Genomic DNA, 15,383 nt, shown 5'->3' with positions numbered 1-15,383 from the left:
TGCGAGCGAGAAAAAGCAATGATGAAAAAAAACACGATACAATTTTAGTGTAAGTAAATTAATGTATTTATTTCAATAATCTATTATATTAATTACAAACAAAATAAATTAACCAGGTTAATATAGACGAAACGATAAAAGAAAAACAAAAAAAGTAAAGAAATGTTAAAATAGTTTTAGAAAATACATAAAGATTAAAGTGTTTTGCTATCATTTGTCTGTTAATCTTTGAGTTGTCTGAGCATCTTGGTCGCCTTTTTTCATTTTGTTATAGAAATATTCTAATTTGTCTACCCACACCGATGGAATGATACTTATATAAGACGAAATAAAATAAAAATCGGAACAGTGGAAATTTTTGCGTAAAAATTCATTCAATATCTTGCCTCTCAGAATATTCTCATCTAATGCTGAGGAAAAATCGTTAGTACTCGTTTCTATTCCATATCGGTTTGCAGCCTTAACAAGGTGTTTATTAGCCACATATTTAGATAAAGGTGCTATAAAACGTCTTGGAACATTCGTATTTAAATTTATCGACGAGGACAATTCGAAAGGTATATCCCTCTTGATATGGCCCAACAAAGCGGTGGTGCGTCTGATAAAAGCATCGATGCGATCATCGAATACGTAGCCCCCATTACACGATTCAATGACGTTGGGCATAACCGTGTCGTTATTGGCATCCAAATTTAAATAATCGAAGACTACTTTCAGTGTAGCGTGCATTGCATTTGCCTGAGACTCATTGTCATGCAAAATATGTTTATGGGGATGAACCATTTTCTTCATGTAACTCAAGTGTTTAAGCGATATACGCACCGCGACCGCCTTGATCACGTCAATGAACACTTTTTGAACCTGTTGGAGAACCTCTATTTGCCTGTATAGTGGTGCCGTAGTACTCATGGTAAATTCGAATGATTCCCTCAATTTCTTTACGAAAGATTTTTGTGATTTTTTGTCGAACATACCCAAATGTTGTATCAACAGAGTCATGTCATCGTCTGACTTGTGCACGTTGTTTAGGTGCATGCATGACATTCTCAGACTGTGTTTACATTTGTCGTGCAAGGGTATAATAAGTTCTTTGTTGTGGTCGACTTGTCGTTTGAACTCGTTTTTGTTTTCCCCGATCAACGTTATCTTAGAATCCGGATCTATGGCCGTACTTACGCGATCATTGATTTTGTCCAAAATTGAAACTCCCTCTAATGGCAAGCCAGAGATCTGATCGTAAACTTTGCAATCTTTGGAATACTCCTCCAACAGTCCCGTCACCGCAGTGTGTATTATGGTCAGCGATTTGTTTGCTTCTTCGTTGTCTGCAAAGTCCTCGGCTGTGTACTTTTTCACCCTTTCGGTGTACATGACAAATATCCAAAATATGCTGAGCTCTCCATGCGAAATGCGGATTGTGGACTGCGTCTCGTCCACGTGGTTGTGATGCATAAACTCCAATATCTGCAGGCTTTCGTTCCAGAACGTCACCTCGGGTATGTTAGTCTTTGCTACCACGCCGGGCTTCCGTATCACCAGTTCTCCGGTGAGCTTCAGATGCAACAGCATACGGTACAAATAGCTACACTTTAGATCTTCGAATACCTTACGCGTGTCGTACAGCATTGGCCTCGCATACGGTCCCCTGTTGAGCTTTTCCACGGTATTCCATTGATCGATGGTAGTTGAGCCTAAGCCTACGCACACAGTCACGGCGATAATAATCAACATGACAACAAACACCAAACGTGAGACATGTTCACTGTTGTAAAGTTGCTGTAAATATGCCTGGAAAACATTAACACAATACGGTTGTGTGATCGAGAACATATTTTGTTATTTGTTTTCATGCGAAAAGCTACGGATCTTAAGCACAAGTCGTCATCTAGTTTGTTCAAGTGTTTATTTTTCGGCCAAAAATAAACATAAATGTTGTTTTCAACAATTTTTTTTCTAACTTTTAATTATTTACCTACCGCTAGATTTGTATTCTTTTAGTCACGCATTTTTTACAAAACATCGAGTGTAATAATTTATTTGAACAGGTAAATTTTGAAACAAAAAAAAAACCACTGATTTAAGTTTTTCTTACCTATATACTGTGTAATTAAACACTTAAACTAAGGTTTATTGTAATCATTCAATATCATAGCTTTTATGGTCATAATAATTTGTATCGTATTCCTTATAAACCAATAAACCATCTTGATAAATAAGCCTATTATTCGAATATAATATGAAATTTTAAGCGTCAAATATTTAGTTATACAGAAATGTTAATAGAATACAATTTAATTCTAAGAATGTAATATGATTACAATATTTAAAAAATTTTTTTTTTTTGCAAAATAAAAACACAAATATATATATAACTTCCCTCACTTTTATTCAATATTTGTATAAGTGACATAGCCTTTTATCGGCACTTTGCTAAGCTATATTCTTTTGCTGATGATTGCAAATTACTTGGATCTATTAAATCAATTAATGACTCTTACTTATTACAGTGTGACATTAGTGCAGTTGAGAGATTTGAAAGTGATTTTATTCAATTTTATCACTTTTATTTATAATAATTCCTGTAGACCTGTGACCTCTCCGTTTCCTCATTGCTTTGATTACATTATGCCTATACTCTACTCTACTAGTCCTCTCGGATAAAATCACTTTCAAATAAACGCTTTGATGTTCATTTGTAAATACAGAACCTTCATTTAAAACTTTCTAACTTTGCTGGTTTATACTGTGCTTGGTTTGGACTGTACTGGCTTGAAAATACTAACTACCGATTTGCATCGAAGCGTTTTTTCGAAAGTGATTTTATCACTTTCAGATTTAAAAATTCCTGTAAACCTGTGACCTCCCCGCCCCCACTATTCCCCGACCCCACTGTACTGGTTTTCTTAGACGACATTGCAAATATTTTAAAAACATTATTACTTATAAAACACTTTATTGTTCTCTCGTTCGATCATGTCTCGTACACAACTCATATCTTTGGTCACCACAACAGCTTTATTTAATACAGGATTTAGAATCTATTCAAAATCGATTTCTACGTTTTGTTTTTCTTAATTGCAATATTTACTTGAAATTTGTCTGAAATTTTGTAAAATGTGTATTAGCATATTATATCATTGTAATTGGACCCAGGTCCGTATGTAATTTAAAATAAAATTTAAAAAATATTCTTCCACTTCTTCTTTTTTTTCTTAATAAAAGGTAACTCGAATTAATTTCCGGATTATTATACCAGATGATCGATGTAACGATGGACACCCATTTTTTATTAATATAATTGTAATTTCGGTGCTTTATGTTACGTTTTATCTTAACTGTACTAACAAAGTACTGAACGCACGTATTGATAAGGTTAGACTGGTTTATTGATAATACTAACGCTCGACGGCGACACATAATATTGCGGTATATCATTTATAATATATATAAATTATAACAGATGTCAGATAATACTATTGATAGCATAATAACTATTGACAACCGATAGCACATTTTACATACATACATAACATCTCTCCCTTCTTAATACAAAATGGGTGTCCATCGTGGACACCCATTTTTTATGAATGTACTGTGTACAAATATAAAAATGTAAAATGAAAAGGTTATTTCTAAATGTCAAAAAATAAAACTCAACGAGAATATTCAGTACCTTCATGTTATGATTATTGTGAATCATCTTCATGTAGCTTAACGGGCCATGAAGGCCCAACGCTGCCATCATGAGATGGATTCTTGACAAATTCACTTCCGGGACGGGTCGTCAATCCGTCGCCGGAGAGGGGGATGGCGGTTCCTTTTTACCAGACGATTGCTCGCCCAGCAAACGGAGCGCCTGTGACCGAGTGTCGAACCGGCGACAGTGAGCGCTTACACACTGCCGCCTTACCCACACGGCCACTCCTCCTCAAGATTATTGTGAATACCAAAGTTTAACTTAAAAATGTATTCCCACCAATATTCTGTCGTTGGGAATGTTTTTTCCGGGTTCACGTTTACATTCTTGAAAATGTATTCTTCCTGTGAAAATATTACAAAAACAGAGTGATATCAGTTTTGTTTTACACACATTTTTTTTTATTTTTATAATTATTTAGGTAAAAAATTTCAAATCAAATTGTAATTGGAAAAGGTGACACCCGTGTACAGTGTATTCGGTATACCGTTACTATTGGCACTTTTTACCTATCTGATATTAAAAAAAAACAGTATAGTGGAGTGAAGCAATAAAGCAACGATGAAAAAAAAACACAATACAATTTTTGCTAGTAAATTAATGTATTTATTTCAATAATCTATTCTATTAATTACAATCAAAATAAATTAATCAAGTTAATAAAGACAAAATTGTGCAAGAATAACAAAAAAAAAAATATGAAAATGTTAAAATAATTTAAGAAAATACATAAAGATTGAAGTGTTTTGCTATTATTTGTCTGTTAATATTTGAGTTGTCTGAGCATCTTTGCCGCCTTTTTTCATTTTGTAATATAAATATTCTAATTTGTCTACCCAAACCGATGGAATGATATTTCCATAAGACGAAATAAAATAAAAATCGGAACAGTGGAAATTTTTGCGTAAAAATTCATTCAAAATCTTGCCTCTCAGTACATTCGCATCTAATGATGAGGAAAAATCGTTAATATTCGTTGTCATTCCATATCGGTTTGCCGCTTTAAGAAGGTGTTTATTAGCCCTACATTTAGTATAAGGTAGTACAACACTTGGAACTTTCGTACCTAAATTTTTCGGCGAGGACAATTTGAAAGGTATGTCCCTCTTGATATGGTCCAACGAAGTGGTGGTATGCTTAATAAAATCATCGATTTGAGTTTCGTAGATGTAGCCCCCGCCAAACGCATCAATGACGTTGGACATAACCGTGTCGTTATGGGCAGCCAAATTTAAATAATCGAAGAAATCGGTCAATACAATGTGCAGTGCCTTTATCTGAGGACGAGTGCTAGACAAAGCATCTACAGAGTCTTTAAATATCTTCTTCAAGAAACTCAAGTGTTTGAGCGCTATACGCACCGCGACCGCCTTGAGCATGTCAATGAACACTTTTTGAACCCGTCTGAAAACCTCTATTTGCCTGTAAAGCGGTACCGTAGTGCTCGTAGTAAATTTGAAAAAGTCCCTCAATTCTTTTACGAATAATTTTTGTGTTTTTGTGTCGAACATACCCAAATGCTGTACCAGCAGAGTCATGTGTTCTTTTGACTCGTGCACGTTGTTTAGGTGCATGCATGACATTCTCAGATGGCTTTTACATTCACCGTGCAAGAGGATAAGTTCTTTGTTGTTGTCGACTTGTTGTTTGAAATCGTTTTTATTTTCACCGATCAACGTTATCTTGGACTCCGGATCTACGGCCGTACTTACGCGATCATTGATGTTATCCAAAAACGAAACTTCCTTCAACGGCAAGCCAGAGATCTGATCGTAAACTATGCAATCTTTGGAACACTCTTCCAACAGTTCCGTCACCGCAGTGTGTATGTTGGTCAGCGTTTTGTTTGCTTCTTCGTTGTCTGCAAAGTCCTCGGCTGTGTACTTTTGCACCCTTTCGGTGTACATGACGAATATCCAAAATATGCTGAGCTCACTGTGCAACATGCGGATTGTAGACTGCAACTTGTAGTGATGCATAAACTCCAATATCTGCCGGCCTTCGTTCCAGAACGTCACCTCGGGTATGTTAGTCTTTGCTACCACGCTGGGCTTCCGTATCACCAGTTCTCCGGTGAGCTTCAGATGCAACAGCATACGGTACAAATAGCTACACTTTAGATCTTCGAATCCCTTACTAGTGTCGTCCAATAGTGCCCTTTCGTCCTGGGTCTTGGAGTCCTCCAGCATTCGCCTCGCATACGGTCCCCTGTTGAGCTCTTGCACGGTATTCCATTGATCGATGGCAGTGGATCCTAAGCCGACGCACACAGCCACGGCGATAATAATTAACATGGACAAAAAACACCGAACGTGCGACATGTTTAGTGTTGTATAGTTGCTGTATATATGCCTGAACAACACCAACACAATACGGTTGTGTGACCGAAAACATATTTTGTTTTATCGCGAAAAGCTACGGCTTTTAAGCACAAGTCATTATTCAGCTTGTTCAAGTTTGTTTTTTGCCCAGAAATATACATAAATGTTGTTTTCTACCATTTTTGTTCAACGATTAATTATTTACCTAACGCTAGACTAGTATTTTTTCAGAATACGCATTTTTTAACAACAAATGTGTTAAAACATTTATGAATTGAAATATTTGCTTGATCAATTTCGGATCTATCCAAATAGTTGTCATTATTAAGCTGACATTTCAATCCCACTGCAAATGCCATCTTCAAAGACATGCTTATTATATTCAACAACAAAGTCTCTGACGATTACACCCTGCAATGGGTCGAAATAACAGCTAACTAGTGGTAACACCGATAGATCCGAAAATGATCAAGCAAACATAACAAAGCGATGACAACCAAAACTATAAGTTTTCCGTTTAACAATATCAACTGTTAATACAACACAATACTTATTGTTAATATTGTTGAAAAAAGACTAATGAACATCACTCCTAAGCATACAAGGGAGAAACCATATTCATTTTGCTAGTTTATTAAATTTTATAAAAGCCACTTATTACCTTTTGATTCTCACGATTTCTTTTATTATATTCATTAGGGTTTTAGGGCTGCTAAATAAATTCAACTTACTCGACCTATGTAAACAGAATCATAAAATATATAATGGAAGTCTGCATAATGGATGGCGTTATATTGATTAAAGCTGGCTTTGCCTTCTCCTAAAGAATAGATACCAATTACTTCTAAGTAATTAATACGACGTTCATGACGTATAGGCTGAAGTAACGCAAATTGACTCTGTATTAAATGTATTATTATAATATTAATTACTTGTATTTCAGCAATAAATGTAGTTGAACTTTCCTTTGATGTGGCAAGTGCTAAAAACATTGTTATAAGACAAAATAACATTACTATCTTTTAGGTCATGACGACTGTGAAATGAAAAGTATTATATTTAATACAATGTTCAAATTAATAATACAACTATTTTTGAGTAGCGACAAAGTAAATGAATAATATTTTTAAAAAAAGTAACATAGACTAACTTAATATATAGTAAGGTAAACAATAACAACAACAATTTGCATCCGTTGATAAAAATCAGTCGTCTAGTTTAATTGAGTACCAAGAATTGAAATGATAATAATTATGAAAATGCTGCATGACGTAACTTAACAAAAACTAATTATTTGTTCATAATTTTTCTACAGATGATTTTTTTTTACTACTTTTAATTTGTGAAGGTTAAAAGAATTATCCGTGATGACAGAAATAAAAAATAAATCATTATATTTGTATAGAGTAAAGCAGTAAGCAGTAAAAGTTAGTCAAAATGATTACCTAGCCCTGATCAAAATTTACATGCCTTTTTAAAAACTTATTATTTTAATGTTGTAATTATTATTATAATTTTTTTCTCGCAAAAATGAATTTGCGGATTAAGATTTGCAAATGCCTCAATTATAATAATAATAATACCACTAATAATGTTTATTATTATTATGTAGTTCACCATTCGAGGGTTTTACCATTTGTCGTCAATACATTTTTCGACATCTTCCCACTTTTAAACATGCCACTGGTCAAGTTACCATTGTGTATGAAAACAATATCAGATCTAATAACCTTGAATATGACCTCTCTGATGATAAAGCTATTTTGGGTGTATTGAAAAAGACAAATGCTAATAACGCTCGATTCTGAATAAATGTCTGCACCTTAAATATAATAAATTATCCCCAAAACAAACTGGAATCTTTTTCTCATTAATATAGAAGAAAAGAACAATAACACCTACTTTAATTCTTTGCCGGCTAGTTCAGAATTGTATCATTATAGATAAATGTGCATCCGGTGAAATCCTAAAGATTTACATAATTTATATAAGGGTGGTGTTCAATGATAATCCTAAAACACTGGGAGTATTAAACGTGAATGTGCTTTGTACATATTTTAATTATTATTAGTCGAAATCCACCAAACAAGACATTATTACAATTACAGAAAGTGGAATTTATAATAAAATAGTATTAAACATATATAGTACTTCTTTTATTTAATGTGATAATTATTTTTATAAACAATAATATTTGTGTGTAGGCGTAAGTATTAAATTTTAAAATATATTTATAGAATTCTTACTTGTTTATTTCTAAATGTCAAAAAATAATAATCAACGTGAACATGTGTAACTTTCAAGTTATGATTATTGTAAATATCGACGTTTAGCTTAAAAGTGTAATCCCACCATTTTTCTGTCGGTCCGAATAACAATGGAGCTGCTTTTTCCATGTTGAAGGTTACATTCTTGAGAATGTATTCCCCCTATTAATATAATACAAAAACAGAGTGATTTTTACAGTAATATAATTATATTCAATAAAAAAAATACCATATAAAATTGTAATTGGAAAAGGTGACGCCTGTGTACAGTGTGCTCGGTATACCGTTACTACTGGCACTATTTATCTACCTAATATTAAAAAAAAATATTAATAGGTTTTTTTTTAGCAACTTTTAAAACTTTAATGATACCTAATGCATACATTTCTTTAACTTTTTAAATCTAGAGTAATGTACTAACAATATTGACTGGCCAATAACCTGTTTTAAATAACTATTTCAAGAGTTATGAGAGTTAAAATGTTAATGACATTGATGCAATATTATTTAAGTTTTAATAGTTGCTATCAAAAAAAACTAAGTTGAGAGTCAAAACAAAGAGATGGTAAAAATTTGAAATAACATTGCATAAAAACACTACATAAAGAAAAACTTAAATTTCTTGTTAAACCCAGTGAGATCATGTGTGGTTCACCTTGATAAGTTGACCACCTTGTATTATAGCCCAAGCAAATCTATTTATAATCTATATATACTGGGCAATTCTCTTATCGTTATAACCTCACAATCTTCTGCTATAATAAGAAATTGAATTTTTGATAGCGACTATTGAAACTTAAATGATAACGTATAAATTTAATTAACTTTTTAAATTGAGAATAATGTAAAGTTGATGAAGATTTAAGTTTAGGGCAAGAGGAAAGGTGAAGTGTGGTATTATTTTTATCTGCGCACATTTCTCAGTCGCACTTCCCCTGCCATCATAACTTTATAACTCTGATAACTATAAAAATAGTTATCCGAAACTGGCTATCGACCAATCAAAATTTTAAGTACATTATTTTCGATTTAAAAAATTAATAAAATATGAACGTTACCATTTCAGTTTAAAAATTTGCTATCAAAAAAACTAAGTTATAGGGGGTAAAAACTAAAAAAAATTGTGAAAAATTGAGATCACATTAAATAAATATACTATGGAAAAAAATTGCACTTATTATTTAACCTAGTGGTTTACGATAGGTAGACCACTATGTATATATATATTTTTTTGAAACAATAAAAATACATTTAAACAAATTAACAATAACAACTTAAGTTCCAGGAAGATAAATATAATGTCAAATAATACTACCGATATGTATTTTATGATATAGTAAAGAGTTAAACTAACTTGGAGTGGGCATGACGTAATTACACGGTTTGCATATCCTACAGATATAAAGTAATAGATTGCCGCACCTTTTAAACAGATATCCGTAATATCAAACGTTCTGAGATTAGAACAATCAATAAAATATTCTTTGCACATCATTATTTCGATATTAATCTAAAACGATAAACACAACAAACGTGTTACAACATTTATGGATTGAAATATTCGCTTGATCATTTTCGGATCTATTCAAATTGTTGTCATTAGTAAGCTGACGTTTCGATCCCACTGCAAAGCCCATCTTCAAAGACAAACTGATTATAGTCAATAACAATGTCTCTGAAGATTTACACCCTGCAGTGGGTGGAAATACCAAACTAGTGGCAACGCGGACTGATCCAAAAATGATCAAGCAAATATTATAAAGCGATGAGAACCAAAACAATAAGTTTTTCGTTTAACAATATGTTATTAAAACCTTATAACCATTGATATAGGTGTTTAAAAAAAACGTATAAATATCACTCCCCAGCATACACAGAAGAAACAATTTTCATTTTGCTAGTTTGTTAAATTTTATAAAAATTCCACTTTTCATGTTTTGTTTCTCACGTTTTCTTTTATTATATTCATTAGGGTTTTAAGGCTGCTAAATAAATTCAACTTACTCGACCTATGTAAACAGAATCATAATATATATAATGGAAGTCTGCATACTGGATGGCGTTATATTGATTAAAGCTGGCATTGCCTTGTACTAAAGAATATTTATTCGTTACTTCTAAGTTACTGAAACGTGGTTCATGTCGTATAGGCTGAAGTAACGGAAATTGACTCTGTAATAAATGTATTTTTATAATCTATGTTATAATATTAGTTACTTGTACTACAGCAATAAATCTAGTTGAACTTACCTTTGATTTGGCAAGTGCTAAGAACATAGTTATTAGACAAAGTAACATTACTGTCTTGTAGGTCATGACGACTGGAAAACAAAAAGTATTACTTGATACACTGTTGAAAGTAACAAAGCAATTATTTTTGAGTAGCGACTATGTAAATGAATAATATTTTATAAAAAGCAACATAGATTAACTTATATAGTAAGGTAAACAATAACAACAACAATTTTCATTTGTTGATAAAAATCAGTCAATAATTATGAAAATAATGCATGACCTAACTTTAACAATAGCTAATAATTTGTCCATAATTTTTCTACAGATAATTCATTTATACTACTGGTAACTTGTAGAGGTTAAAATAAATATCCTTGTTGACAGAAATAAAAAATAAATCATTATATTTGTATAGAATACAACTTTATTTCATGCTGTAATTAGTCAAAATAATCAACTGGCCCTGATCAAAATTTGCTTGAATTGAATTGAATGGAATTCACATGGACCCATACAGTTGTGTCGTCGGCATTTTTAGTAAAATAGTAATAAACATATAAATGTACTGATTTTATAAAATGTGAAAATTAACAATAAAAAATAAAAATATTAGTGTGTAGGGGTAAGTATAATATTATAATACCGTTAAATATATGTTTAATATTTAATTTGTGTATTTCTAAATGTCAAAAAATAAAAATAAACGCGATACTGCAATACCTTTAAGTTAAAATTAGTGTAAAAACCGACATTTAACTTAAAAGTGTATTCCCACCATTTTTTGTTGGTCTGAAAAACATCGGAGCTGCTTTTTCCGTGTTCACGGTTAAATTCCTGAAAATGTATTCCCCCTGTGTAAATATTACAAAAACAGATTGAGTAACGCTAATGTAAATGAATAATATATTTAAAAAAGCAACAAGGTTTAACTTCAATAGTAAGGTAAATAATAACAATAACAATTTTCATCCGTTGATAAAAATCAGTCGTCCAGTTAAATTATAGTTTAATTGTGTACCAAGAATTGAAATGAATAATAATATTGAAAATGCAGCATCGCCTAACTTTAACTAAAATTAATTATATATATATATATATATATATATATATATATACATAATTTATCTATAGTTGATTTATTTATACTACTGGCAATTTGTGAAGGTCAAAATGATTATCCGTGTTAAAGGAAATAAAAAAAAAAAATATTTTTTGTACAGTAAATATGTCCTCCAAGCTGTAACTTTTTAACTATTTTATTTATTAATTTAAACGCCAATCAGTTTTTATATGGTAACATACGTTTTTGATTACATAAATTTGTGTGCAAACATTTTAAAAATTTGTTAGCGTTTGACTTTTACATTTTTATCCATCTGTTCATTTGTTATGATTTTGTAAAGACACTACATTTCCTCTTAATAGTTATCATATTTCTTCGGTTATCCAATACCGGTAGCACATTAAATTCATACTTATATTCGCATTTTCCAATTGGTGATCGATCAAACTATCGACACACCTCATAATCGTTTTCCGATTAGGAACAGCATCGCGACGTCCGACTTTGAAGTGATGTCTGAATGCACGCTGCACCTTATCTATCGAATCATTGTTTTTCACAAACGCGTCGTACGCAAACACACGGTGAACAACACTCCACTGCGCCATAGTGATAACTAAATGGCATTATCTGACGGATCGAATGAGCTTATCTAGACCTTCTTTCTCCCATTCAGTGTTGAGAAAAACCCATCAATTTTGTCCCTATTCCGTAGCCCATCCTGTACTTATAAACAATGAACGAAGATAATAAGTGTAGTTGAACTTACCTTTGATATGGCAAGTGCTAAAAACATTGTTATAAGACAAAATAACATTACTATCTTTTAGGTCATGACGACTGTGAAATGAAAAGTATTATTTAATACAATGTTCAAATTAATAATACAACTATTTTTGAGTAGCGACAAAGTAAATGAATAATATTTTTAAAAATAGTAACATAGACTAACTTAATATATAGTATGGTGAACAATAACAACAACAATTTTCATTTGTTGATAAAAATCAGTCAATAATTATGAAAATAATGCATGACCTAACTTTAACAATAACTAATAATTTTTCTACAGATAATTCATTTATACTACTGGTAACTTGTAAAGATTAAAATAAATATCCTTGTTGACAGAAATAAGAAATAAATCATTATATTTGTATAGAGTAAAGCAGTAAGCAGTAAGAATTAGTCAAAATGATTACCTGGCCCTGATCAAAATTGACATGCCTTTTTAAAACCTTTATTATTTTAATGTTGTAATTATTATTATAATTTTTTTCTCACAAAAATGAATTTGCGGATTAAGATTTGCTAATGCCTCAATTATAATAATAATAATACCACTAATAATGTTTATTATTATTACGTATTTCAACGGTCAAGTTACCAATGTGTATGAAAACAATATCAGATCTAATAAACCTTGAATATGACCTCTCTGATGATAAAGCTATTTTTGGGTGTATTGAAAAAGACAAATGCTAATAACGCTCGATTCTGAATAAATGTCTGCACCTTAAATATAATAAATGATCCCCAAAACAAACTGGAATCTTTTTCTCATTAATATAGAAGAAAAGAACAATAACACTTACTTTAATTTTTTGCAGGCTAGTTCATAATTGTATCATTATAGATAAGTGTGCATCCGGTGAAATCCTAAAGATTAACATAATTTATATAAGGGTGGTGTTCAATGATAATCCTAAAACACTGGAAGTATTAAACGTGAATGCGCTTTTTACATATTTTAATTATTATTAGTCGAAATCCACCAAACAAGACATTATTACAATTACAGAAAGTGGAATTTATAATAAAATAGTATTAAACATATATAGTACTTCTTTTATTTAATGTGATAATTATTTTTAAAAACAATAATATTTGTGTGTAGGCGTAAGTATTAAATTTTAAAATATATTTATAGAAATCTTACTTGTTTATTTCTAAATGTCAAAAAATAATAATCAACGTGAACATGTGTAACTTTCAAGTTATGATTATTGTAAATATCGACGTTTAGCTTAAAAGTGTAATCCCACCATTTTTCTGTCGGTCCGAATAACAATGGAGCTGCTTTTTCCATGTTGAAGGTTACATTCTTGAGAATGTATTCCCCCTATTAATATAATACAAAAACAGAGTGATTTTTACAGTAATATAATTATACATTAAATAAATATACTATGGTAAAAAATTGCACTTATTATTTAACCTAGTGGTTCACGACAAGTAGATCACTATGTATATATATTTTTTTTTGAAACAATAAAAATACATTTAAACAAATTAACAATAACAACTTAAGTTCCAGGAAGATAAATATAATGTCAAATAATACTACCGATATGTATTTTATGATATAGTAAAGAGTTTAACTAACTTGGAGTGGGCATGACGTAAATACACGGTTTGCATATCCTACAGATATAAAGTAATAGATTGCCGCGCCTTTTAAACAGATATCCGTAATATCAAACGTTCTGAGATTAGAACAATCAATAAAATATTCTTTGCACATTGTTATTTCGATATTAGCCTAAAACAATAAACACAACAAACGTATTAAAACTTTCATGGGCTCAAATATTCGCTTGATCATTTTCGAATCTATTCAAATTGTTGTCATTAGTGAACTGATGTTTCTATCTCACAGCAAAGTCCATCTTCAAAGAAATATTGATTATAGTCAATAACAATGTCTCTCAAGATTTACACCCTGCAACGGGTCGAAATACCAGCTAACTAGTGGCAACACGAATGGAACCAAAAACCATCAAGCAAACATTTTAAATCGATGAGAACCAAAATAATATGTTTTCCGTTTAACAATATCAACTGTTAATACAACACAATACTTATTGTTAATATTGTTGAAAAAAGACTAATGAACAACACTTCTAAGCATACAAGGGAGAAACCATATTCATTTTGCTAGTTTATTAAATTTTATAAAAGCCACTTATTACCTTTTGATTCTCACGATTTCTTTTATTATATTCATTAGGGTTTTAGGGCTGCTAAATAAATTCAACTTACTCGACCTATGTAAACAGAATCATAAAATATATAATGGAAGTCTGCATAATGGATGGCGTTATATTGATTAAAGCTGGCATTGCCTTGTACTAAAGAATATTTATTCGTTATTTCTAAGTTACTGAAACGTGGTTCATGTCGTATAGGCTGAAGTAACGGAAATTGACTCTGTAATAAATGTATTTTTATAATCTATGTTATAATATTAGTTACTTGTACTACAGCAATAAATCTAGTTGAACTTACCTTTGAGTTGGCAAGTGCTAAGAACATAGTTATTAGACAAAATAACATTACTTTTTTGTAGGTCATGACGACTGCGAAATGAATAGTATTACTTAATACTCTGTTGAAAGTAACAAAGCAATTATTTTTGAATAGCGACTATGTGAATGAATAATATTTTAAAAAAAGCAACATAGACTAACTTATATAGAAGGTAAACAATAACAACAACAATTTTCATTTGTTGATAAAAATCAGTCAATAATTATGAAAATAATGCATGACCTAACTTTAACAATAACTAATAATTTGTGCATAATTTGTCTACAGATAATTCATTTATACTACTGGTAACTTGTAAAGGTTAAAATAAATATCCTTGTTGACAGAAATAAAAAATAAATCAGTATATTTGTATAGAATACAACTTTATTTCATGCTGTAATTAGTCAAAATAATCAACTGGCCCTGATCAAAATTTGCTTGAATTGAATTGAATGGAATTCACATGGACCCAGTTGTGTCGTCGGCAT

At 31.1% G+C, this 15,383-nt stretch overlaps 1 protein-coding gene across 1 annotated transcript; it reads right to left on the bottom strand.

The window, feature by feature from the left end:
- Positions 1 to 210: 210 nt before the first annotated feature.
- Positions 211 to 12,191, bottom strand: LOC126840402 (uncharacterized). The gene is made up of 6 exons (XM_050576102.1): positions 11,996 to 12,191; positions 10,536 to 10,606; positions 10,290 to 10,457; positions 9,708 to 9,795; positions 5,716 to 5,951; positions 211 to 1,491 (listed from the first exon to the last, which is right to left on the bottom strand). The coding sequence occupies exons 1-6, from the start codon at positions 12,189 to 12,191 to the stop codon at positions 211 to 213; spliced, it is 2,040 nt and encodes a 679-aa protein (XP_050432059.1).
- Between the last annotated feature and the right edge of the window lie 3,192 nt (positions 12,192 to 15,383).

Source organism: Adelges cooleyi, unplaced genomic scaffold (assembly GCF_023614345.1).
Source record: "Adelges cooleyi isolate 19-005CV unplaced genomic scaffold, UGA_ACOO_1.1 ACOO_flye_CR_arks_rails_tigmint_CR_PRNA_108, whole genome shotgun sequence".
Classification (NCBI taxonomy): domain Eukaryota; kingdom Metazoa; phylum Arthropoda; class Insecta; order Hemiptera; family Adelgidae; genus Adelges; species Adelges cooleyi.
This window is presented reverse-complemented; position numbering and strand designations above follow the sequence as displayed.